We start from the raw sequence: 24,407 nt of genomic DNA on the forward strand, positions 1-24,407 counted from the left end.
GCCCCCACCTCCACCTCCACCTCCACCTCCACCTCCACCACCACAACACACAACCAGCATCACATCCCCAACCACACCCCCCACGCCACTATCTTCCCAGAAGAGAAAACGAGAGGAGGAGAAAGAGTCTTCGGCTTCCAAGTCCAAGAAAAAAAAAATGATCTCTACTACCTCAAAGGAAACCAAGAAGGACACAAAGCTTTACTGCATCTGTAAAACGCCTTATGATGATTCTAAGTGAGTAGTGAAGGCTGCGTACTTGCATTTTGCATTGTTGGTCCAGCTTTAGTATTTAGTTCTTAGTCTGAGGTAGTTATTAGAAATGGTAGTAGAAAAAAAATCAGGTGCTGTTGCAATGAGCATGCAGGTACTGAAGAATAAGCAGTCTGTGGATTACGCCCACAATTACCAATCTCTTAACTCTTGTGATTTATATTTTTCCTTGTTTGCATGTTTCCATTGTATGACCTTTCTGTCTCACATGCACATACTCTTTTATTTCACTCTGTTCTTTCTTTTGCCATTCTGCCTCTGCCTTGGAAGCGAATAAGTATGCCCTTGTGTTCCTTTTTAATGAGTAGGTGGTTGATGTTCTTTAGAGAGGGGTTTGGTACTGTCACCTTGGAAATAAGATTTTTCTGTAATTCACTGGCTAACAAAGCTATTGGACTGCAGTTCATTTTGGACAGTGTTTCATGCTGAAATACCATTTTTATTTTTTAACACTATACCCTTGACTCCTATTGAGTATAAAACGTAAATCAAACTAAAAATGTAAGTCAAACTAAAAAAATGCCATATTACCCAATATGGGGATGTAAGCATTTGACAAAATGAAAACTGCAGTTCCCCATAAAATTATGGTTGTGGAAAGGAAAAGTCATGCCCTAATGGAAAGGGAGCGCTTCATAACTTTAAGTTTGTGAAGAAGTTAGTAAATGATGGACTTCATAGCTCATTCAATTGGAATTGGATGTTAAGCATTTCACCTCTAGTTTATTGGCTGTAATCCTGCTCAAGTCAGCAGTGAGCCGAGCTGCTTTTGTCTGAGCTGCATGACGGCAAATGTAAACTTAGTTTGGTCTTGGTGGATGTGTGTCCACTTAACAAAAATGACTTAATTGTAAAAGGACTAATTGGCGTCGTTAGTAGTTTCAGTGGCAATGCCAAGAATTAAAAGTCATGGAGACTGAACTATACTTTAACCCAATTAGTGCTTTTTCCAGGTCAAAGATGAGTTTACTTGTATACCTTTCATATTGACATAGCTCCCATCATTATGGCATCGTGTCAGTGTGGGGAAGTTTTAAACTGTAGCCTTATGCTGCAGTTGGTTCGGAGCGAGAACTGTAGCTTCGTATCTGCTGCTGATCTATCTCACTCAATGGGAAAAGTGCTGTATTAGACTTCATTGCTCCGTAAACTTAGCAGGATACCCTGTTCTCATTTAGCAATGGCAAAGTGAGCACAAGCCACGTCCGTTTCCTTACTTGGTAAAGCACTGGAAACCTCTTCCAGGAAAATAATGTGAATTCACCAAATTGCATGATTGCATGGACTTGGTCCGTTACCCATTCAAGGCAGCTGGAATCTCTCCATTGACTTCAGTGGGTATTGAATTGAGCCCATAAAAATATGTGATGACAAAGTGCGTCCTCACAGTCTAAAAGGAGGAGACCTTTACTTGAGTAACAGAAGGAAGATTTTACACACGTGCAGTGTGAACAGTCTAGAAACTGCTGTAGCAATATGATTCAGTCTTGCTGCTTTACTTATAAATTTTAAATCATTATATTTCTATATAGGATGACTACAGTGCTGAGCTGAAATGTATTTTAACTTATTCACTATTAGGCTGGCAAAGAGCTTATTTGAAAAAAATGACTTTGCTTAGTGTCTTAATAAATGAAATGGGCTTCAGATACCTCCTTTTGTGCTGGTATCGTCTGCATTTCAGATGAGAGAAATACAGCTCAAGTTCATTCTTGAAACTTGAGCTGCTCCTGAGAGAGAACCTGTAAGATGAGAAAAGGTACTTCATAAATTTGTTGGAATGCACTGAACTCAGCGAGATCTTCTTAGCTCGTGTATTTTTAGGAGTTTGTTGCAGGTCTTTCACATGTAGTTCTTCAGTAATGACACTGAATTCTGTTAAGGATTTGCTCGTATCTTCTGGATGTGGAGCGGGTCAGTCAGGGTATCCTTCTAAAGTTTATATTTGTAATTTCCCACTTGCTGATTTAAAAACATTGTGTGAAGATGGCCCTGTAGCCTAGAGGCAAGGCAAAACATCCATATTTTAGATTTGATTTTGCTACCAGACCTGCAGGAGCTGTCACACTGGGCGGCATGGTGCTCTTGTTCCATGAAGTTTTAGAAGAAAGCAGCAGAAGAAGCGTTATGCCAGACTGAGCTGTTGTAAAGGAAGTGTCAGGAAGGGAAATGCAACTGGTCCTTTGCAGAATGATTGTTCGTTAGATTTTTGGATGCGACTGACTGGATAAAGGAGGAAGGGAAGAAATAAGTTGTCAAGGAAATTTTGGAGTGACCCATGGGTAGGGAAGCATTTATTAAACTCAGCAGTACGGTCTAGATGAGGCTTGATGCAATGGGAAGTCTTGATGCATGTTCCAAGACGTTGTTTGGAGATGTTTGTTTCATGGATCATATAATGCAGGCCATCCTAGCGTATAGCCAGTTTATTTGCCTCATAACTGTCCAGTGCCTGATGTAGATTAGGGGAAAGTAGTATCAAAAGTTAGTACATAGAAGGTAACGTGACAAAAGGTTTATTAATTCTTTAGATGCCTGAGAATCTGCATCAGTTTGCATTTGGCTAGGCAGAAGGAGGGACTGAGGAGCCTAATATTTTTTGTCCCCCATGGTTGATTGTGCTAGTCCTAGGTACATTTTGGGATATCCATACACAAAGTGCTGTCAAACATCCTTGCATAATATCCTACGAGTTTCTTACACCATTCTGTGCAAGGTCCATTCACATGATTCTGTATGGGATTTTTGTTTTTGTACCTTCCCCAGCTCCCCTTCACTTCGTGTCATACCATATCTGGTTCTGTCACGTAGTTTTGTCTGAGAACAGGCATTTATTCTCCAAAGAATAGTCTGCATCCCAATTCGTTATAATTCTGAGAAGCTGAATCTCTGTTTTTGGGCTCCCGCACAGAAATTAAAGAATGACGACATCCATTGTCCTCGCACAATTTTCCTTCACATCATGTTATACCAATATGTATTCTACACATGGCTGGTATGCATGTTCCTTGTAGTATACTTGTAACTTCTAGTTAATGTTTGCGCTTTGCTTTGTTGTTTTTTTTTAAATTAACTAAGACCTACATTTTCAAATCTTAAGAAACTGCCTTGAAGATGAAGTGGCTTCTGAGCTGCTGTTTTGAAAATGTAAATCTTTTTCTTTGGCCTTGTCTTTTTGTGCCTTTTACAGTTTTTTCACATATATGCTCATACAAGAGAGATGTTTTCAGTCCAATTTTTTTCAAAGTCCAGTACATATCAATCGACCTGTGTTTTATTACACTGTCCTTTGAAATTGGCCCAACTGACTTTATCGACAGTATAGCCGCAGCAACAGATGCAAGTTTTGCAAGGATAGAATGGCAGGAGACAGAGAAACCGAGTCAGGAAACTGCAGAAGCAGGCAGTATGCAAGTGCATCAGAAACAGGAATGCAGGGAAAAGTGCCATGCCATTTGAAATGACAATTACATTGTCATTTTCATTGTGAATACTTTTAGGTTCTATATTGGCTGTGATCTTTGTACTAACTGGTTTCATGGAGAATGTGTTGGCATCACAGAAAAGGAGGCTAAGAAAATGGATGTGTACATCTGTAATGATTGTAAACGGGCACAAGAGGGCAGCAGTGAGGAATTGTACTGTATCTGCAGAACACCTTATGATGAGTCACAGTGAGTTCTGATAAGAACCTCTTATTTAATATTTAGGTAGCAAACTGCACTGACGTTGGTTACTTTTCCTTGCAAAGAGAAAAAAATATATTCTGCATATATTGTATCCCGTAGTATTACAAATTCCTTTTCAATATTTCTTTTTTTCCCCCAAAATATTGCTGTACAGTGACTATATTGGGTATGTAGGAAAAGTGAAGTTTTTAATGTGTGTTTAATTTTTAAAAGGGAGGTAGAAAGATTTAACACAAAATTTGAGTGCACAGTTGGGACTTTCAGTGCTTGAAATTATAGTATCTTGTGTGATTTTTAGGTTAGAAAAATTATTTTGAGCATGGGGTATTATATGGGTTGTACCTACTTTTATGGCTTCGTGTTTCCAGAATACCCCTGCTATAGTCATCTACAAGATCTTGGCTTCCATCTGAAAAATGTTTGTCAGAGGGTTGAAATGGGAGCCCAAGAAAGTAGTTCTGTTTACATATCTGAAAAGTTTCTGGAATCGCTTGTTGTGTGAAACATCTGGCATCACACTGATACTTTGATCTTTAAATCTGATAAAGGACGTTTGAGACGTTGATTTCTTGAAATTACTTCTCTAATTTTACGCTACAGATAATTGTGAAATAAAATTGTAAAGTAATTCAGGTTTTAATTTTATTTGTAAATGCTAAGTCTGCATGACTGAATTGGCATGTTTACAACAAAAATGGCATGTTAAGTACAGCTTCTTATCATGCAAAGCACCTGGTACAAAATATTATGACCCTGAGTTTTTTTAAATGAAAAGGATAATATCACTAATATTTTCCTTTCGGATCTTGCAGATTTTACATTGGCTGTGACCGATGTCAGAACTGGTATCATGGGCGCTGTGTCGGTATTTTGCAAAGTGAGGCAGATCTCATTGATGAGTATGTCTGTCCTCAGTGTCAGTCTACAGAAGATGCCATGACCGTACTCAGTCCACTGACTGATAAAGATTACGAAGGATTAAAAAGAGTACTACGTTCTTTACAGGTGAGGAAAAGGCATACACTGGGAGAGGAGCATACTTGGCATGCTCTAGGTAGAGTAGAAATTTATGTAAAAGGTCTTTGTTTAAGACTGATATTTGATCTCCTGTAGCTTCTAAATGTCTTAAGAATAATGCAGTAAGTAACACGCAGCAAAGTAATCTTGTTTTGCCGTTGCATGGATGTTTTTTGGTGACAAATTTTAGAATACAAGTGAAAACATGCAGGTGGAAAAACAATAATGATCCAGTTTTAAAAGTATGCAGCACCCTCAGCTTTTACAGAATTCAATGCCGGCTTCTTCAGTAGTTTAAGCTAGTGCCCTGTACTGTTCAGTTGTATCATAAGGCAAACTACCCGTTACACCAAATTGTACATTTATAAAATAAAAATGACTCTTTGCTTGGGGACTAGACCAAGTTCAGCAAATTGTGCTACAGTCATTCCCAAAACTAGCATGAATGAAAACGAGATGATAATTTGTAACACGTTTGTAATTCTTTTCTTTCTTGGTAGGCTCACAAGATGGCGTGGCCATTCCTAGAACCAGTGGATCCCAATGATGCACCAGATTATTATGGTGTTATCAAAGAACCTATGGGTAAGGTGCTTCTAAAATATAGCAAGATGTGCTAGGTGGTGACAAGCCAAGTAATGTGAATTCAAAATATACCCATATAGATTGTCTTCATCCAAAGATTCCCTTGTGCTTTTGAAATGTAACCTCATTATGGAGATTGGTGAACCTGAGACAAATGTATGTGGCTTACCTATTAGCACATAAAAAGTAATCTGGCAGAGCCAAAATACAGCTAAATTCCCACTTCTTAAGACCATCCTTCCTACTATATGCAACAAAGCCCAATTTTCTTTATTTCTGTAGTTACTTTCAAACAGGGTCAGTTGGACCACTATAGCCTTTTTGCTCTTTGTCCACACTCAGTACTTCCCAGAGAGAGAGAGACATACTCATGATGATTAAGAAAGAAGTTTATTTTAGTAAGGTGATAATATATGTGTGACTTAGGTAATACAAGATGGAAGGGTTTAAAAGCAGTCTTCATTTGATTTGATAATCAACTGCAGAAACTTTGATTATTCTTAAAGCTATGAAGAAAAGAGAGATTTTTGTCTGGAGACAAAGGTTGCAGTGGTCTTGTGTTTTTGCAGTGGTCCGATCAAATCTTTCTGGCTAAGCAGGATTGGATAGACTTGGATACAAGGTATTGAAGGAGATCCCACCTGCTTCAAGAAATGTTATTGCTCACTATTTCTTCCCTCCTTTTAAACTATAATGCCTCTTCATAGGTAGGGATCATTGTGTCACTGGAGCTGCTGTCTTTTGTGGGTATGCAGAGCCAGGACACTGTTCTTGCCACAACATTTGGAAAGCTAATTGTTGTGTCCTGGCAAAAATAGAGTTTTTACCTGAATTTTCTTGAATTTCCTAGCCTTGGTATTTAGTAGTGTTACTGTAAAACTGCTGTTAGAGATGGCAGCAATCGTCGATTAAAAACTGGTTCCTTTTTGAGTTTGTAAAGTGATTTGGATGTCCATTGGGATCAGGGATGATTTATACTTGTACTGTTGTTATCCTGGTGCTTCATTAATCTAAGAATAATTTTTAAAATAACTTGCTAAAGAGTTAGTTTAAATTAACAGAAAAGAGCTTGTTGCATAGTCGAAACCATCCTTTTAATTTCTCTTATGGGTAAACGGTGCTAGGAAACGCCAAGTGATATCATTATGACCAATTATATAATAATGAGGTTACACTGAGAGTTTTGAGTGCAAGGAAGGCTACGTGTTATGGATGAGAACAGTTATCAGTGTTAACAAATGTTTTAAGAACATAGGCCTGGGAGGACTCTTTGGGCCAGTCACAGTTTTGACATTGGTAGGATAAGACAAAAACGCTTCAGAGGAATTCTGTTAAGGGAGGTAATATTTTTTTTTTCTTCAGCCAAAGTTGTGCTGCTAATTTAGATGGTTTCAATTTTAATTAACTTTTTCTTCTCCCTGTTTTTAATTAGTATCTGCATAAAGCAAGCCTGCTAATACTTAGTTTATCTGTCCCTGCTATTTTATTTAGTCTGCCCTTGTCAGTGGGAGATGGGAGCTCTTGGCATTTCAGATTCAGGTCCTTCAAGTCTGCTTTTTCTGTGATTGTTAGCAGCTGATGATCTCTGTCTGGTCCTACTGCTTGTTTTTCATTTGAATTCCCAATTCATTTAAATTGGAAGTCAAGTTTTATGCACTGATTAGCTAGAATATTAAAAGGGTTGGGGAGGGGGGGAGGCAAAATACAGGATATAGAATCCACATGCTCTTCTTGCATTTTATGTGTTCAGTGTTTTCCTAAAATGTAACTAGCTCCTCAAGAGGTTTAAAAAATTTGAATTGCTGTAACTAGATTGGGTCCATTACACATGGCGTGTAGAGTCCCGTGAGATGGGAACAAGCATATAGTTTGAAGGAGACTCCTCAGCTCACACCATGTTGTAAGGAGCAAGCCAGTTGTCCTTTCACTCCCAACATTTTGACACTGTGAACTTTGTCAGGGGGACAGAAGAGCTCTTATTTTAAATATCTGTTTCTTTTTGAAGACCTTGCTACCATGGAAGAGAGAATACTGAAGCGTTACTACAAAAAGGTGACAGAGTTTGTGGCGGATATGACCAAAATTTTTGATAACTGTCGTTACTACAATCCAAGTGACTCCCCTTTCTACCAGTGTGCAGAGGTTCTTGAATCATTCTTTGTACAGAAGCTAAAAGGTTTCAAGGCAAGCAGGTAAGCAGAAGAGTTTCCAGTTCATTGTCACTGTTGTGCTGTTGCTTAAAATCTTACTGCCATAAACGTATCCTTATGCACACATCTAACCATCTGGCACGCTCCATATGCTTGTTAATATAGCTACATTGTGAAAGGCAAGAATCTACTCAGTAAATTCCAGCTGTTGATTTTTGTCTAATTTAAGGACTAAACCTGCTTCCATTAAAGTTAGTTTGTAATACTTGTAGACCTGAATCACACACCATCAAATATGGACAGTGTCATAATTGCAAAGAAAATTAGCAGCAACATAGCTAACACTTTTTCAGTTATTCCTTCCAAAAAGCAAATCAACAGGATCAGCTCCTTATCTGATTCTAGGTTTTAATGATGCATGTTTTAAGTTAGTCATGTTCTGCTCCATGCTAGGTTCTTTCCACACATTAAAAAAGATGGTCTCTATTCCAGAGAGTATCCAGGCTGAGAGAAAGTCTGATGTGTGCCAAAATAAGCAGGTTTTATTACTTAGCTAACATCCCACCTTTTCTTTGTTAGTATTATTTCCGATGAAATCTATTCACCCCCATTTCGGGGAAGCTGCGGCAAATTGAAATAACTCAGAATTGCAAATGCTAGTTAAAAACAAACAAACCCTTAACTTTGAGTTACCTGTCTTCAGGAAAAGACTGCTTCAAGTTTTGTCCAAAACCAGGTTTCTAAATCATACTGTCTGCCCAGTGTGCATGCTACTGACTGTTTTTCAGAATTAAGAACCATACGGCCTTGAGCAGAGTACCATGTACATACATGTGAGCTGTACTGTGATAGTTATATTATATTTGGGCAGTTAGCAGGGCCGTTAAAGTTCAGGCTAGCATACTCCTTAACGTTTGTACAATAATGCACATATCCCCTGCATCATTGCAGCTCCGCATCACAGCAGTAAACCACCTGTAACTTAATTACAAGTATGGCTGTAATACAAAGCAGCTTTAATCAGAATGTGACTTGTGTACAGGCAGTAGATTTTTGTCACTTTTACCATTGAAACTGAATCATGGGAGGCTTTTATCCAAGCCAGTTAAACAATTAATTGCAACTAAAAATTGCACTTCTCCATACTTGTAGAAGTTTCCCAGTCTTTCAGATGGGACAGATGTAAGGTCCTGGGGGAGGTAGGGCTACTTGTAGCAATCAAGCATTGTTCCTTCTGATTTCATTTTGTGACATCTGCGTTTGTGGTGGTCACTTGCTCGTGCTTGTGTCGTCTTGTTATAATTTGTTTATCCAGCATTCCCTGCTAATTGCATTGCTGCATCTTATTTGTTGCGCTTCTTTGTTTACACCATCCATATTCTTTCTTTTCTTGCAGATTGTGATATCTTTAGTCTGAACTTTTTAACTGGAATCAGAACTGGATGTTGGGTCACTTTCTTTTATTGTGTAGTACCATGACATTTAACTGCCCTAAAAATACAAAAAAAACCCAGATCACTTGTCCAAATATTAATTAGTACTTTAAAATGGAAACAGTCATTTGTCAGCAGCCATGTTGGTAGACAAAAATGTATTAAAAAGAGTATATTGCTTCTTTTGAATACTGTATTGAGAATAATGTCATAACGTTAATCTTAAAAACCATGTATTTTCAATGAATTATTTGCAGTCGCTAGTTAATAAAACTGTGAACTTTAGAGAAGAGACCTGCAGCACTCTGATCAGCAGAAATGTGGTTTTAATTTTACTGTTCAGTTTTGTTTTTGTTTTTTGGGGGTTTTTTTACATATGAACACTAATTCAAAGACTTCCACATAGGTTTACATCAGCTACATTTTATTAGAAGTGATTGCGCCCTTATGAATTGTCCTTATGCCTTCCCGATGAAATTGTCTTTATGCCTTCTCGATGAGAGACTGCTATTTTGTGAACTGAACTAGGAAAATATATTCCTGGCATTTTTCATAGTCCAGTTGAAGCATCTTCTTTTGTAAACAATGGACTCCTTTTGTATTCGAGGTCAGAGATGCTTGTTTTAAAAGTGCTCGCCTGCAAATGATGAATCGGAAACAACATGGCTGCAGTCCCCCGATAGTAATTGACCTATGGCATCCTGCTAACAAGTGTGTTCTCCCAAACAAAGGGTGCTTAATTATTCACTCTTTTGTGTATTCTGCAGGTCTCATAACAACAAACTGCAGTCTACAGCTTCTTAGAGTTCAGCGTGTTAATGTAACACACAGAGCAAGAATCTGGTTGTCTGAAAATTTTTAATTAAGAAGCCAGATGTTTTTAGTCAGGTTATCCTGACGAGACTTGATGTAAACTGCCTTTTTATTGGTCACAGCAGTCAAATTATATTCTTGGCTTATTTTGTCCAAAGGACAAAGGAATAAAAATCAGCAGCACCACTTTCTTGTCAAGATCAAATTGTTGTACTATTGTGGCAGAAGCAGGAAAACTGTCTTTTGTTGAAGGAGAGAGAGAAAGCAAGCAAGCAAGAAAAAGATACAGTAAATGGAGTCAAATTTAACTCCATGGAAATGCCACGTCTGTTCTTCAGTGAAGAAGCTGGTTTAAAGTCCACACAGAAAACTTTGACTGTATTTATTTATTGTTGCAAAAAAGACGCTTTTTTATTGCTGCCCTCATTTGTCAGCTAATTATTTTTTCTTATAAAATCCAGCCCCGGTTACATGTAATCCATTCTGTATCTTAACATGATTCCTGTAGGTAAAAGTACAAGACCTCTAGATGTCTTTTCTTTCTATGAAAGGAGCTGCTATGTACACATGTGCACACAGACAACTGGGAATCAACAATGAGTTTATCATTCATGGTAGATAAAAACAATTAAGCTTGCATAAAAGTTGGGCTAAGTGGTCATGGACTACAGACTGTTGCCTTGAATATAACAGTACAATTTGTCATTTACTCTGCACCAGACTGAAATGAGTAAAATCTATTTGAAGGTATCTTGTTTGTAAACATTTGTCAGATTCTAATTTTTTTCTTTTGTATTAAAATTCAAAATATGGATGTATATGAAACAAAATAAATGGAGATAATTGTTCTCCCCACAGATGTAGGTGTCTTTTGAATGTGCGCTAATATGTTTGTGATGTTTGGGGGGGGTCCTGTTCTAATATGTAAGTATCCCGAGTAGTAAGGGAGGGAAAGGTAAGATGAGTGGAAAGGGAAATGTGACTTTATTTTTGCTACAACAGTAGCATTTATTTCTTTGTATTCTAAGCAACTGCTACCCCTTTAAAAAAAAAAATTAATCTACAATGGTGCCATAATTGTGTATCAGATACTAAAGGAAGTAACATGAGACATTTCATTGTTGACTCCTGAATTAAAGTAGTGAGCAAAGTATCATCCAGGGATGAAGAAGTACTAAGTATTTGTAATTATATCTCTGAAGGGCATTGTAAGTGGTTTTGTCTCTTCCTATACAAGGAAAGCCAGTGTGAGGGATAAATGGAAGCCAACAGAGCGAGATGTGATTTGCACCTCTCTCTCGACTCTCTCTCTCACCCCCATTGCACGTTACTTATGTAACTGACCTTTTCTTATTAGCCGTTTCCAATAAATCATCCAAGATTTCTGCAGCTCTACAACCATTTTTCTAGATTTTGCACTAATTCATGATTGCTTTGTCTGACAGTGACCTGCGATTTACCTAATTATGGAGAAGCTTCCCTTGGGTTTAACCTCACCCTGCTATGCAAGACCCTTTCCTGTTAATTTCTTAGAAGTAAGACACTGCTACTGACCACAGTTCTCTTACAATTACAGGCTCAGGTGTACAGGTTCTTCTGGGTTAATTTTATCTAATAAACCCCAAATGTTTTTGTACATACAATGTTGTCATTTAACCGATATGTGAAAACTTAAGACAATTAATTGTTCAGTGTGAAAACAAAACCCGTTCAATGCTTCTTGAAATTACAAGTAGTTGCATTTAGATTATGTTGTCCTTTGATTTTTTTTTTTAAATGCTACATATTGTATGCATTGTTGTTTAATGGGAGAAGGAGAATTCTCAAGTTTACGTTTTGAAAGTTCTTGACATCTCATCACAGCTTCACAGTGTTTCTGTATTATTTATTCATATATAAATATGACATTTAAAACTTTTCTAACTGTAGGCAATACTATGTTTTTAACAAATTGTGGCAAAATGAAGAGTACTTTTTTGTACCTAATACAACATTTCATCCTAGACAAATAAAGTAATGTGTTTGACATCAGATTTGGTGGACTTCCTGATGAAATGCTGGTTGATGATGTATCATACGTAGCTCTTGACATTGCCAGATTGTAAATAACTGCCTGGGAGTCTTTTTTTTTTTTGACAAGGGAAATGTTAAACTCGTGTGTAAACTTTCATGTTGTTGAAATCTCTCTTCCATTTTTCTATTGCTGTGTAATACATGGAGACATTTTCTGGTTTTATCCTCTGTAAGGTTTTTATGGTCTTAAGTGATATTTCTGAAAAAATACATTGATATCGTCTGCAGGAAGAATATCATTCCTGTAAATATACTGAAAAAAACGTCCTTACTATTCAGTTTCTGAGGGAACTCGAATATGAGCTTGGGGTGTATTGTGTTGCTCCAGTGACCACCTTCCTTTTAATGTCTCTTTGTATTATAACAATGTAAAATTCGGAGTTTCCATTATGTTTTAACGTGGGTTTTGGGGGACCTGAACTAACCTCACTTCACGTAATGTTCTTCATGATTTTGTCGTCCGAGCTCCCCAGACTAACTTGAACAGGGTGCAGTTGTTCCTTAATTTAAATTTAATTCAAAATCTTCTAATCCCCATGAATTGTCGTCTTATGATGTATTCGTAGCAGGTTTGGGTAAACCTCTGGAGAGACTGTAAAGTTTTATGTACTCTGCATTTCACTTGATTGGCTGCAAAATATTCGTGTTTGTCCTGCTGATGGAAAAAAAAATCACTGGAATTGACTTTTAGAAATGTTTCTTCTGAGGTAAGAGACTGTAAAGCTGCTTGTTTGGAAATGTCTTTGGGTGAATCAGTACTAAAGGGACACTGTCATTTACTTATTTTTTAAACTTTTTGATCTTCATTGTTTGTAATGAACCAGCATAGAAGCTTGAAAATAAATGTCCCTATCAGATTTGTCCTTCTTGTTGGCTAAACTGTCCTCTCTCTAGCAGTGCGTGTGGCTACTCTCGCGTACTTCTGTCTGTGCACAAGCATCATTGCTAGTAGACTATTGATGTTACTGTTGACATGTCATTTTAAGCCTTGTTCAAATTGCAGCATTGGCCATCGGCCACTGGTGCTCATTGGAATTTGTCTTGCTGTGGGGTGGTGGGGGTTTTCCCTTGAAGGGCACGTACAATCGGAGGGACGTTTCCTGAAGCGTTAACAATTTCCAAACCTTGACAGTGTCCCTTTAATGAAGATGGAACAGATTTGTAACCTGTTACATGCACCTCATCCACCATCCCAGCTCCCACAAACAATAAGCTAACAAAACTGTAAACTGTTTTTAATAATGAAATCATAAAAGTCTGTATTCAGCAATATTGAGCAAAACTATGAAAGAAGGTAGCTGTACTATATACTGATTTTTCTATTAGATATGTACTTTCCTATGTGTTTAATACATTTTTCTATATGCTTATTAATCTGTCCTACACTGGCTAATGATTGCAAGACTGATAATGTGATTGAGGATGGAATTTGCAAACCATCAGAGGAATCATTTGGACGCTTCTGGGCAGACACTAAGTAAAGAAAAACCATCTCCTTTATTTTTTTTTCTTTTCACTCCTTTGACTGAAGTCCAACTTCTAATTTAGAAAACTTCCCAACACACAACCTGAGAGCAGTATCCCTCTAAATCTCTTGAGAAGAGCAGTCCAGATTATTATATTTAGCGCTTTTTCTTCAGTATCTGATGTCCACAGTTTGTGGATTTTAATACCAATAAAAACATGCTAGATTTGGCAAAAATTCAAAACAATTCAGAGTTAGGCTAACACTCCAGGTAATCTAATCTGTTAGCAGTACTGCTCAGCTCTTAATTAAATATGCTAACATAATAAAAGGAAGACCAGCTCCTCTCTTCTCAGGGAGAGTAAGATGATTTTATAATGCACAAGGGGAAATAAAACATCTTGCCACTTCACCCACCTTCAGTAATAGAGTGATGTCCTTGTCCATACACAGCCAAATGTGAAAAATAAATATATACCAATAAGAGCTGACCTGGACTAAAGTACCGAGGTTTTGTAATCCAGCTTTACCAAATGATGGTTTTAAACACGTAAAGAAATGCAGGTCACTGGTCAGATACTATCTGGGAGACCAAGAACTAAGTGACGAAGGAATTGCTGTCCCTTATCCCCCACCCCACCCCACCCCACTCCCCAGATGTCTGCTTCAAATCTCCACTTTCACTCTTGGGAGGGATGTGGTCGTGGTTGCTTTGGAAAAATTGACAACATTGGTGATCACCAATCAGCACTTGGATGTCCATTTAAAAATAGGCAACAAAACGACTTGAGATGTGTATGTAGCCCATGCCCCACTGCTTTGAGTTGCCACCAGGAATTATCTTTCTGCCCAAGTAAAAGCCCCTCATTACAGTTCTCTTGGGAAATTTCAGTGCTCCAGGCCACGCTCCATGCTAACTTTTCTGTCACGTAGCAAGTGCATCATCATAAAAGCAATAAGGTGCAATCACCTTTTAGGACAAATGCAAATTTCTAGTGGCTATCAGCTGAACAGAGCATTTTGGCAGGCACCTCAGTCCCATGATGAAGCTTCTCAGGTACTAGAAGCCAGATAGTAAAAGCCACCTTAAGCCAGGTCTTCATCTCACTCATTAATACAAATAATTCTTACTCTTTTCTTTTTTATTATTATTATGGAAGAGGGTTGCAGGGCAGAACACAACCTCTCATGCTGGGTCCTGTTTTGCATTAAATCTGGATTGGTTTTAAAAAAAAAAAGTTTGAAGTAGTTTTATTTCCTTCCCTGGACTTAAGCCAAACTACCAGTTTCACCTGGATTTGTGTGTCTGTCCTTAACCCCACTCAGTCCTGATCTGGGTTGGTGATCATTTCTTCTTAAGTTGACAGAAATTTCTTTTCTTAAATGTTTCAGGCAGTTACCAATCTTCTCCTGAATGGTAATGATATTTAGTGTGTTGCACTTGGCAGCTTGCTTGGAGATTTTACTGGCTGAGCGGTTTGGAGTGAGAAATAGCCCATCTTCAAAATACCACTTTTAGACACCACTGATGAGTCCAAACAAGTATTTGCTGCTGTATTTAAATAGGAGTTACTCCTCCGCACTGTTAGTTATCAAGAGAGAGGTAAGGCTGGAAGGCATTTCAAGAGATCATGCAGTTGGGCCAAAGATTGAAGCTGTGACCTCGATGTTGTTAGCACCACACTCTGCCCAACAGCTCTGTGCTGGATTTAAAAATCTTTTAAAATAACTGCGGTGGCCCTCTACCCAAGTTGTTGCCTTAAAACAAACAAAAGCAAGCAGTAATCTAGAGTGCCTCTTCCCTCTGAATTACTTTTTTGAGGTTTGTGCTATACTAGAATTTATTTAAATTAACTAAAACAACCAGAATATGCTAATTTTGGAGCTTTTAGTAATATTTAATACTAAGATCCCTATTAAGTGTTTAAATACCAAAATTTTTTATTCGGGCTACATTAGCGATACTAAAAGTATCAGGCTCAACGAAGAGCTAATTCCAAATATAATTTCACTGTTTTGCAGGTGCATGTGTTTTATTTTCCTTACAGAAAAATGACACGTACATAATTCTGGGGCTAAGCTTATCAGGCATGACAATTGCAGGTGCAAATGTGTGGTTAATTTTCCTACTTGGACACTGTCATTTGTGCAGTTAATTTATTTATAGTCGTGCATATCATTCCAGTTGGCCATTTGTGCATGGAGTAGGTTTGCATCCAGTTAACATGCTCATACACTGAAACAGGGTGTGCCATTGAATAGATACTTTGCATGTCTCTAAAGTACATAAAAATACAGACCTCCATGTTTGGAAAAATGGCATGAGATTTTCATAGTTCTCTGGTTATTTTGGAGAACAGTACTATGTAATTCAAGGAAACTAAAGTGCTGGGAACAACTGCACCTCCGTTGTCAGAATTATTGGAATTAGCCTGACAAAACACTTGATATTCTGCTTTAAAACAAACATCTGTTTATTTGTGCTGTGCAAACTTTGAGATACAGGTGCTCATACAACACGTTAAAACTAAATGGTACGAGTGCTCCTTTTGTTAATGGCCTGTTTGCACAGAAAATCGTTAAATATTCAAAGCAGTGTATTTAAGTAATCAAGAGAAAATTTCTCATCTCAGGTAAATTGATGAACAGCCAGAGTCAATCCACTCATAATGTATTCAAGAGTACTGACAGCAGGATTCAGCCCTAAAACTATTTACAGTGAGTGTTTTTCCAGACTTTGCAATTTAAATCCTCAATGGGGAGTAAATTAATCCACTAGTCTGGGAACATATTGAAGAGCACCCCCTAACACATGAATGTTGTCCACATGACCTAGGTCTGATTTCTGTACTATTCTGCACAATCTACTGCCAGCTACGTAGAACTAAAACATTAGGAAGGAACAGCATTTTATATAGCACGTACTGCACCAAACGCACATCAGGGCCAGGGCTGGGTGAGCTGTTAGCACTCTAGCTAGGGCCGGTTTTGTTGGGTAGCTCAAGCCCCAGAAAGGCAGCACAGCATCCTCATCTACACTTGGTGCGAGTCCCTTGAACTCTGCGGTCCCTCTTTCTGTTGAACCTTTTCACGTAACTGCTGCTGCTCCCGAGTAGTCCATCTCCTGGCCGCAGGCGCCCTCTCAGGAACTGCTGCAAGGTAGCAGGTAGCTGCCGCCTCTTGTGGTAGATCTGACCCATCACAATGTATCTGCTTCCTGCAAAATAACAAACCGTTCGCTTTGGGGTCACAAATTTACCAAGAAGAGCGTTTCCCCTAAAGTGGAACCAGGCTTGCCGTGTGCTTGGACAGGGCTCAGAACAACGGTGTCCTGACTCCTGGTGATTGCTGGCCTACAAAGACTCTATAGCTGTATTGAAAAGGAAAGTCAGGGGGAAATCCTGCTATCATTTGGATGATTGCACCTATTCAAATTTTCTTTTCAACTAAATTGATGTATAATCCCTCCCTAACAGCAAAGTTCAACCAATCACTCTTCCAGGATATGGGTCAAAACTGGAATCAATTGTGCAAACTTTCTTTCCTCCCCCTGCATAAAGTAAGGGTCAGGCCTGGTTGCTTATGAAGCCTCCACTCAGCAAATATTCTAGGGGATGTTTCAGAGGGGCCTGAACGCCTTTGCTGCCCGTTACCTGAGCCTGCGTTGCAGATACAGAGGAGCCAGAAAAGAAAATAGGAAACACTTCACGTGTGTCCTTAAACTAATACGTTCCTTCTGTCCAAGATGTCTTCTGCCCCTTAGATTTGCTGCTTTTGGCCTGGGTAAACTAAAATCCCAAACCACCCAAAGGAGAGCTGGTCTGAATGTAGCTGGAGTTCTTTACCAAGTTTAAAGTCTGGACAGGGTTTACTGCAGTGCGAGGTGTCCACCACCAGAATGTGAACTCGGAAGAAGAAGCCGTCAGGGGTGATATAGAGGCGACTCATCTTGTATAATCCATCGCTGTTTACCAGCAGGGTAACCAGGCGGACTCCACTCCCCAGTCTTTCCACATTATAAACTATTCCGTTTACCGCTGTACGAAGGACAGAGAGAGGAACATGAATCAATCGGTACGCTTGCAAGAGGCAGCAGTCTTTACCTACTTCACAGGAGGAAGGCACGTCGAAACCTATACAATACATCAAAGGTAAGCCCTATACATTAATTGTTTTATAATAAAGGTTGGGAGAGGGGGGCAGTAACACGGGGGAGATCTCACCCGAGAGAAGACTTAGACTGAGTTGTGGTGGCAGAGCTCCACTTTGAGAGGTCTCTTACTCCATGTCCTTATGCTCCGAAGCCAGCTACACAGAGCTGCAGTACATCATCTCTGAGCAAGAGTGACATGGCCGGTGCTGAGTTAAACAAGGGCTGGAAACCCCCCACGGGCCCTCTAGACAGAGGAAAAAGACCCATGGAGCGGTAAGGTGAGAAACCTGCACCAGCTACTGCCTTGGGGCTTGAGAACGGCTCTTTGATGCAGCTATCTGACCCTTCATCTAGAGATGCAAATTGATGGAGAGAAACGCTCAGGCTGTGATCTCTGCCGTGGAACCTCGGCCACGCTGTGGCTTGGATTAATGTTTATTCAGGCCAGGTTAGGAGGGAGATGGCATTTTTTCCCCCATTTTCTTTAAGACACGTACAAGGTTTGCTAATAGTTGAACGGATGAAATTCACCCCCCAGGCAGAAAGTCCCAGCAAAACGCAGGTCAGCTGCGTCTGTCCTGAATTTTGCTCTAAAATGTGAGTAGGAGGAAAAGTACATGTGTAGATAATGCTTCCTAATTTCCACACTCGGTGAACAGATGCCTCATAGCATTCCTATGTTCTGGGAAAAGAAACACCTGTTAATTTTTACTGGTCGTATATTTTGCTGATCCATTCTCAAATACTGGGTGTACCCCAGTAAAATGTACCCCCATGTGAGCTGTCGGGAACACGGGGACATACTGATCAGCAGTGCTGATGATTGCTTCATTAGAAAGCAAGAAGCGTAATGTGCGGTGTGTATTACTAGGGGTACTCCGCACGTCCACATCTAACATCCAGGCACCCAACAAAGCAATGCAAGTGTATGCGTTTTTAGATGCCCTGAATAGAGAGAAAAGGCTAGTATCTACTTTGGTAATGAAGGACTGGTCTATTTAAAACCTCTTGCATTCAAACCACTGGGGCAATAATCTCAAGAATTACATTTCTTTCCCCCCTCTCCCTGAAAGTGTGATGCCATGTCCTGGCCACCTAATGAAACGCAACCTCCACAGGCACTGAAGTTAAAGGGAGTCCTATATGCAGAGAGACTGTGCAAGCCTCATCTTTGACATGATCTTGTGACACTTTATGGCAAAACTCATTACAGAGGAGTCACCATAAAGGCAATCAAATAACACCGCTTGGAGTTAATGCTGCAGCCATCTCAGCATCTGTCCCTATGATTCTCAGTTTTCTACGTAACCACAGTTGGAAACATCCCCTCCCACTGCAGTGGTGGGCTGTGGTTAGAGACTTGGAGGACTTTTGGTGGAAAAGAGCATGAGAGAGGTTGTTTGTACTGGGTATTTCCACAAGCACCTGTCATTAATGCTTTTAATAATATACGTAATAAACCCCGGAAGGCTTTTAAAAACAAGGTGATGTCTGTCGGTGCCATAGGAGCAAGGACGCTAGGAAGGAAATGCTCTTACCAAATTCGCTGGCACAATAGGCCTCTGCTTCATCCGGCTCCTTCCTGCACCCCGACAGACACGCCTTCTCCTTATCGACATCTGAAACGAGAACGCGAGATGCACGCCGGCGCTCCTGATGCAAAGCAAGCGACCCGGTTCCTTTGAGCGCTTGCGACGTCCCCTCCGACTGGGCCGTGCCTTACCTTTCTGGAGCACGTTGAAGTGGTACAGCAGGCTGGCCGACTGGCGGTTGGTGACCCAGGAGGGGGGGTCGATCTTTCTCGCGGGGTCGCTCTGTTTGTAGGGGTTGATCTTGCCGGGTCGGTTGGAGTGATGCAGCGTGTTAGGATCGTCCGTCCCTGTGTCTTGGAGAGGGTGCGTCTCGGCGATGGCTCTGTCCTTCTGATGGGACGGCGCTGCGTGGTAGAAGCGTGCCGACGCGCTGTTACCAGCCCCGGCCTGGAGCCTGTCGCTGTGCATTCGGTTTGCCTGACTGAAGTCGAAGGAGGCGGGAGAGAGCCCCTCGAGGTGAGTCTCGGGAGCCAGGGTCCTGCCATGTCGGCTGAGCTCTTTCCTCAGCCCTGTATTGTTTTCTACTGAGAATTTGGCCCTTTTCTTTTTCTCCGAGTTGGCCAAGAGGATGTTGGCAACCTTTGGCTGCTGGCAGTCGCCTGGAGACAGCGGCCGATGCTCCATGTGATTCTCTCGGGCGATGCTGCTGCCTCTGGACGGGAGCGTCACTTGGCCGGCCGTGGCACCCGCTGCCCTGTATGCATCTTTGCTGAGCCCCTGAATGGCTTTTCCACCGTAGGGCATGGGTCCTGCATGCAAATATAGAGGAGCGGCAGCACAAGAAAGACGTTTTGTTACAAGCTCTTCAGGGCAGAGACCTTTTGACTATAGGTTTGGCTGGCACCTGGCACAATGGCAGCCTCAGCCCTAACTCGGGCTTCATTATCCCTACCTACAGGAGAGGTGATTTGGTACGGGGAACAAAGCAGAGGCCTCACATTTCACTGGCCTCATGCACAGAAGGAGCGGGTTGTGATTCTGGAGAAGGGGAGGGGGGTGGTTCTGATTTAGCTTGTGGTTTCCCAAAGGCAGCAACGTTGGAGAGAGCTGTGATCCAACCGAGCAAGGGATCTTTCCAAACCAGCCGAGCCAGAACCACGGGAGAGGATGGAGAAAAACTTCCCAGCTCCTTTGTGGGGCAGGAGCCTTGTCCGTGGGCACAAGGAAGGCCTAGCCACCCGTCAGTGAAACGCTGGCAATCTGCATGTGACCATTGTTACAAATTACAGCCACGATTTACAAACAACCTCCTCTGCGGAAAGAGCCCTCGATCTCCAGGGAACAGCCGGGGAGCAAGGTTCATGCTCCCGCTTGGCCTGATTGTTCCCAAGTCCCCGACAACAGAAGTTTTTGATTTTTTTTTCCCATCCCACGGATGCCTTATTGACAATGTCCTCTGTACTTCGCAGTGCCTGTAGGCTTTGAACGCCGCTGGAGAGATCTTTATCTAGGGTTTTGGATCTCAGAGTAGTGCACCACGGAGCTGCCTGGGAGCTCAAAAAGCCAGAGTCTAGGAGGCAAGGCCTTGCTGCTACGAAATGGTCCCTTGCCATCTCGTCTGTTGGCAGTAAGGTTGAGGGGACGGACTGAGAGAGAGACCTGCTCTTTGCAGGTCTATGAAATGGTTGATTATTACTCTGAAATGATCCCCTTAATAGTGTACTGTGTTTTGGTTCAGCTAGGATGAGAGCAGAGCGTGGGCCAGCCGGGCAGCTCTCCAGACCTCGTGCCGCATCTTCGCCTTTTGAATCCCACAAAGCAAATTCCTTTTCCATTTAGATGGAGGGGAAAGGGGGTTCCCCCTGCAGTTTCTTTTGCCTTAGCAGTTGTGATGGGTCTTCTTCCTATTCAAACCTTCCCCGAATTGGATTTAGTCTGCCAGCGGAGGGAGAGTATCTACAAACAGTTCACCCACACACATGCTGTCCGGGTGTTCACTGTTTGTGATTAACAGTGTGTAGGAGGCTGATCCTGACTTGTTATGTGAAAAGAGAGATTTGACATACACAGATGAATAAAGGCCTGGTTTATCTCCAGTTCCTGGTTCTCAAGTGTTGACCTCCCCATTACTTTCTCTGTGCTCTCACCAGCTGTTGTCATGGGAAAAATTTCCTGATATTTGGGCTGAACACATCTGAAGTCAACAAATATCCATGAAGGACGGGGTGGAGGGAAAGTCCGAGCTAAAGGAAGCAACAGGCCAGGGTGCAATAGAGCGGCCTGGCCGGGAGCCAGCGAGCCTGACCGAGGGGCTTCGAACACATCTGCCATCTGCGAGGTTCGCCCCGGAGTTCATTTTTACACGGTGACAAAACTCTCATTTGCTGTGACCCGGTTCTCCGATCCCTTCTGCACTGGTGCCCCCACCCCCCCAAACGATCCCATGAGACTGGGGAAGCAGGGCTTCTCCAGATCTATCCGTTCAGTGGGGAGAGATGTCCCTTTTCCCTCAGTGCCCGGGGAGAGATGTGCTCACACGTCTATTTGGTCCCAGCTAGGAGCTCCGAGCACCCCACAGACGTGAAGCCTACAGAAGATGGAAGGGAGGTGAAAGCCGTGCGCAGAAAGCCACATGCACTAGTCACTACACAACTCCTGACCTGGCTACCTTGGGATTCAGGGCCAGCTGGATGTCTGCCTCTTGCAGGTGCTCTCGGTCCTACCGGGCACTCGCCTGCCTCTGATATAGCAAGCATCTCTGCTTGCTTTCCTGTCTAATGAACGCACCAGACTTGTTCCTTTCCCGGGCTTGGATGCGATCCCCGCTGCAGCTTGCTGAAAGGCTGCAGCTGGAGAGGGCTGCCAGGGCAAGGATCTGGAATAATGTGTCCAGCCTTTGTGGGAAAGATCTAGCTTCTGCTCTCGCTTCCCTGCTGCAAACAACAAATCCGCCCGTTCCTGCCTCTGAATGGTCATGAACTTACCTGTCACAGAGCTGGAAGATGATCCCATGACAAAGCAGAGGAGCCAAAATGCCTTGGCTGTCATTCTGAAGGAAACTTTTTCCAGACTCAGAATGAACTGGAGTCTTTTATGCCCTTCCCCCTGGTTCATGCTAATGAGAGGCAGCCTTAGGGGAAACAGGAATCACTCACTGGACAGACCACTGGAGCAAGACCAAGCTGCAGCAGCCCCAGCTAGCCTCCCTCTGCCACCGCCTAGGAGGAGCATGTGCCGAGCCCCCCACGAGGGCCGAGCTCACCTGAACATCCACGGGGCACGTCCACGCCTGCCAGACAAGCACAGCATCCCCAAACTCCCGCTCTGGATACAGGTTTCTAGCCATTAGCCTTGGGGACTTGTTTTCCTGCGGGAGAAAACAGGGCAGAACAAATAAAGCCATTCTTGGGAGCGGTACAAGGACCGGCACAGAAATGCAGCGTGCAGAAGGCAGGGTGTGCCAGGGCACCAGGACAGGGCACGGGTACACGGTGGCTATCGTGGGTGCACAGTTTTCAAGGCTGGCTAGCGTTCTTGTGATGCCTTCAAACCTTCTTTTCAAGGAGACTTTTTGCAATGTTGTTTTTCATCCTGAGAAATATAGCCATCGTTTCTTCTCAAGAGAATAGTCTGCTGCTCCCTCGGGTAGTTTCAATTTATTTTTTCAATTTTTCAACCCAGGCTCAGGAATATGAATACACGTGCAAACCCCAATGGCTTTGGCTCAGTGGGTATAACTCCACTCGCTGAGATTAATTTAATCCCGTAGGTTTATTCTTGTATTGGGTTGGCTCTTCTTTTTTCATGCCGCTGTTTTCAAAAAAAGCTGCTTGGTGAGGTTGCTTCCTCCCACTATTTGATGGCGGATGGCAGGAGGGTGAATCAGTTAATTGATGCCCGCACGGTGCACTGAACGCAAAGCATTGTAAAATGCCAGGTGTGATAGGGAAGATCCCGTGGGCTGGGTGCCGAAACACATCTTTCCAGCCAGAGGAAGACAAACCATGTGGAGCCCTCCATCAAAAAGCCAGGCGCAGCACTGGGGCTGGCCCTTTGTTTCAGGCTAAGTGGCTTAGTGAGGACGCTCGCTGTTCCAATTAATCAATGCATGCGGTCGCTCCGGTGCTCCTGCCACAAGGCTCTGTAGCGAGACACTGCTCAAGCCCGAGCACATGCGGGAGGGTCCTGCGGTCTTAGGGCTGGGTCTTGCCCTCAGTGGCAAATCTTGAAATAAAACAAAGTTTTCAGACGTCTCTTTATGGCTCATTGCTATGGCCAACATGGAAATGTTCTTCCTTTTAAATGAGTTGTGTATCACGGATATCGCTCGTGTTTGAATGATTGTATCTGTGAAATGAAGGATTTCAACAGAATCTCCCTGGATGCAAAGCGTTTTGTTTTTTTAAAGCAGCTGAGCATGGTTTTTTTGGGTGTGTTTTTTTTATTATCAACATATTTAAGTTATTTAAACTTCTCTACTAGTAAATAAATGATCTGGCTTAGAGTCCAAAAGCGCGAGAGAAGAAAGCGCAGGCTGGGTTGCATAGACGACTGGAGGGAGGGTAGGGTGCGGTGCTGTGACTTATAACAACGTTTCTTTTTTGTACGTGATTTATATCCAAGTCTCAGTGGATTGTATGTGGGGTCCTTAGAGAAAACTGTATACAGTCGTAACCCCCAGCTGTGTAACGCAGCCCGTGTTCCTATATAGCCAGGTTGGGATGTTTCCCCGCAATCTCACTCTCTTTGGGGTATCCATCGTAACAGTGGAGGAATGGTGGTACCTTTGTGCTGAGCAACAGGCCTACAACAAGACGCCGCGTTTGTCCTGGGATAACCATTTTTATACCGGGACAAAGTACAATCGTTCACGTGCCCGTGTCTTGTCCTGGCATAATTTCTTTAAAAAAAAAACATGAACTGTTATCTTCGGTGACTCAACGGTAGAAACGCAGCGGTGTGTCCGGCTGCTCCCTGACCCTGGCTCGAAGCGCCCCGCGTTTCCGCTGGCGAGCGAACAGGGCTGCAGCGTACCCGGGGACAGGTGTGGCACCTGCTCCCAGCCCAGCTGGATGATGACGATGTCTTTCCCATCTAGTAAAGCCTGACTAGCAGTAGAAAAAGCCCTGGGAGAGGACCGGCTGGAGACGTTTAAAGGGACTAAAGCCCTGACAAGCGGGGTCGTTCCCTGCTCCGACCAGAGCAACAAGCCCCCCCCCTGCAC

The 24,407-nt window shown here is 42.1% G+C and overlaps 2 protein-coding genes across 5 annotated transcripts in view; one reads left to right on the forward strand and one right to left on the reverse strand.

The window, feature by feature from the left end:
* BPTF (bromodomain PHD finger transcription factor) overlaps window positions 1-11,991 on the forward strand; it is a 75,922-nt gene extending 63,931 nt beyond the window's left edge. For all 4 annotated transcript variants that reach the window (XM_025196276.1, XM_025196277.1, XM_025196279.1 and 1 more), the window contains 5 exons: window positions 1-237; window positions 4,775-4,967; window positions 5,480-5,564; window positions 7,570-7,756; window positions 9,915-11,991. The exon at window positions 1-237 is cut by the window's left edge and continues 185 nt beyond it. In XM_025196276.1, the coding sequence (XP_025052061.1) occupies window positions 1-237; window positions 4,775-4,967; window positions 5,480-5,564; window positions 7,570-7,756; window positions 9,915-9,951 (739 nt within the window). In that variant the 3' untranslated portion in view covers window positions 9,952-11,991. The remainder of the gene's footprint in view (window positions 238-4,774; window positions 4,968-5,479; window positions 5,565-7,569; window positions 7,757-9,914) is intronic.
* Window positions 11,992-15,366: 3,375 nt separating this feature from the next.
* Window positions 15,367-22,298, reverse strand: CUNH17orf58 (chromosome unknown C17orf58 homolog). The gene is made up of 5 exons (XM_006017360.3): window positions 22,168-22,298; window positions 19,375-19,992; window positions 19,190-19,270; window positions 17,344-17,535; window positions 15,367-16,715 (listed from the first exon to the last, which is right to left on the reverse strand). Exons 1-5 carry the CDS (start codon window positions 22,295-22,297, stop codon window positions 16,528-16,530), a joined length of 1,209 nt encoding a protein of 402 aa, XP_006017422.2. The 5' UTR covers window position 22,298; the 3' UTR covers window positions 15,367-16,527.
* Between the last annotated feature and the right edge of the window lie 2,109 nt (window positions 22,299-24,407).

This window comes from Alligator sinensis, unplaced genomic scaffold (assembly GCF_000455745.1).
Source record: "Alligator sinensis unplaced genomic scaffold, ASM45574v1 scaffold282_2, whole genome shotgun sequence".
Classification (NCBI taxonomy): Eukaryota; Metazoa; Chordata; order Crocodylia; family Alligatoridae; genus Alligator; species Alligator sinensis.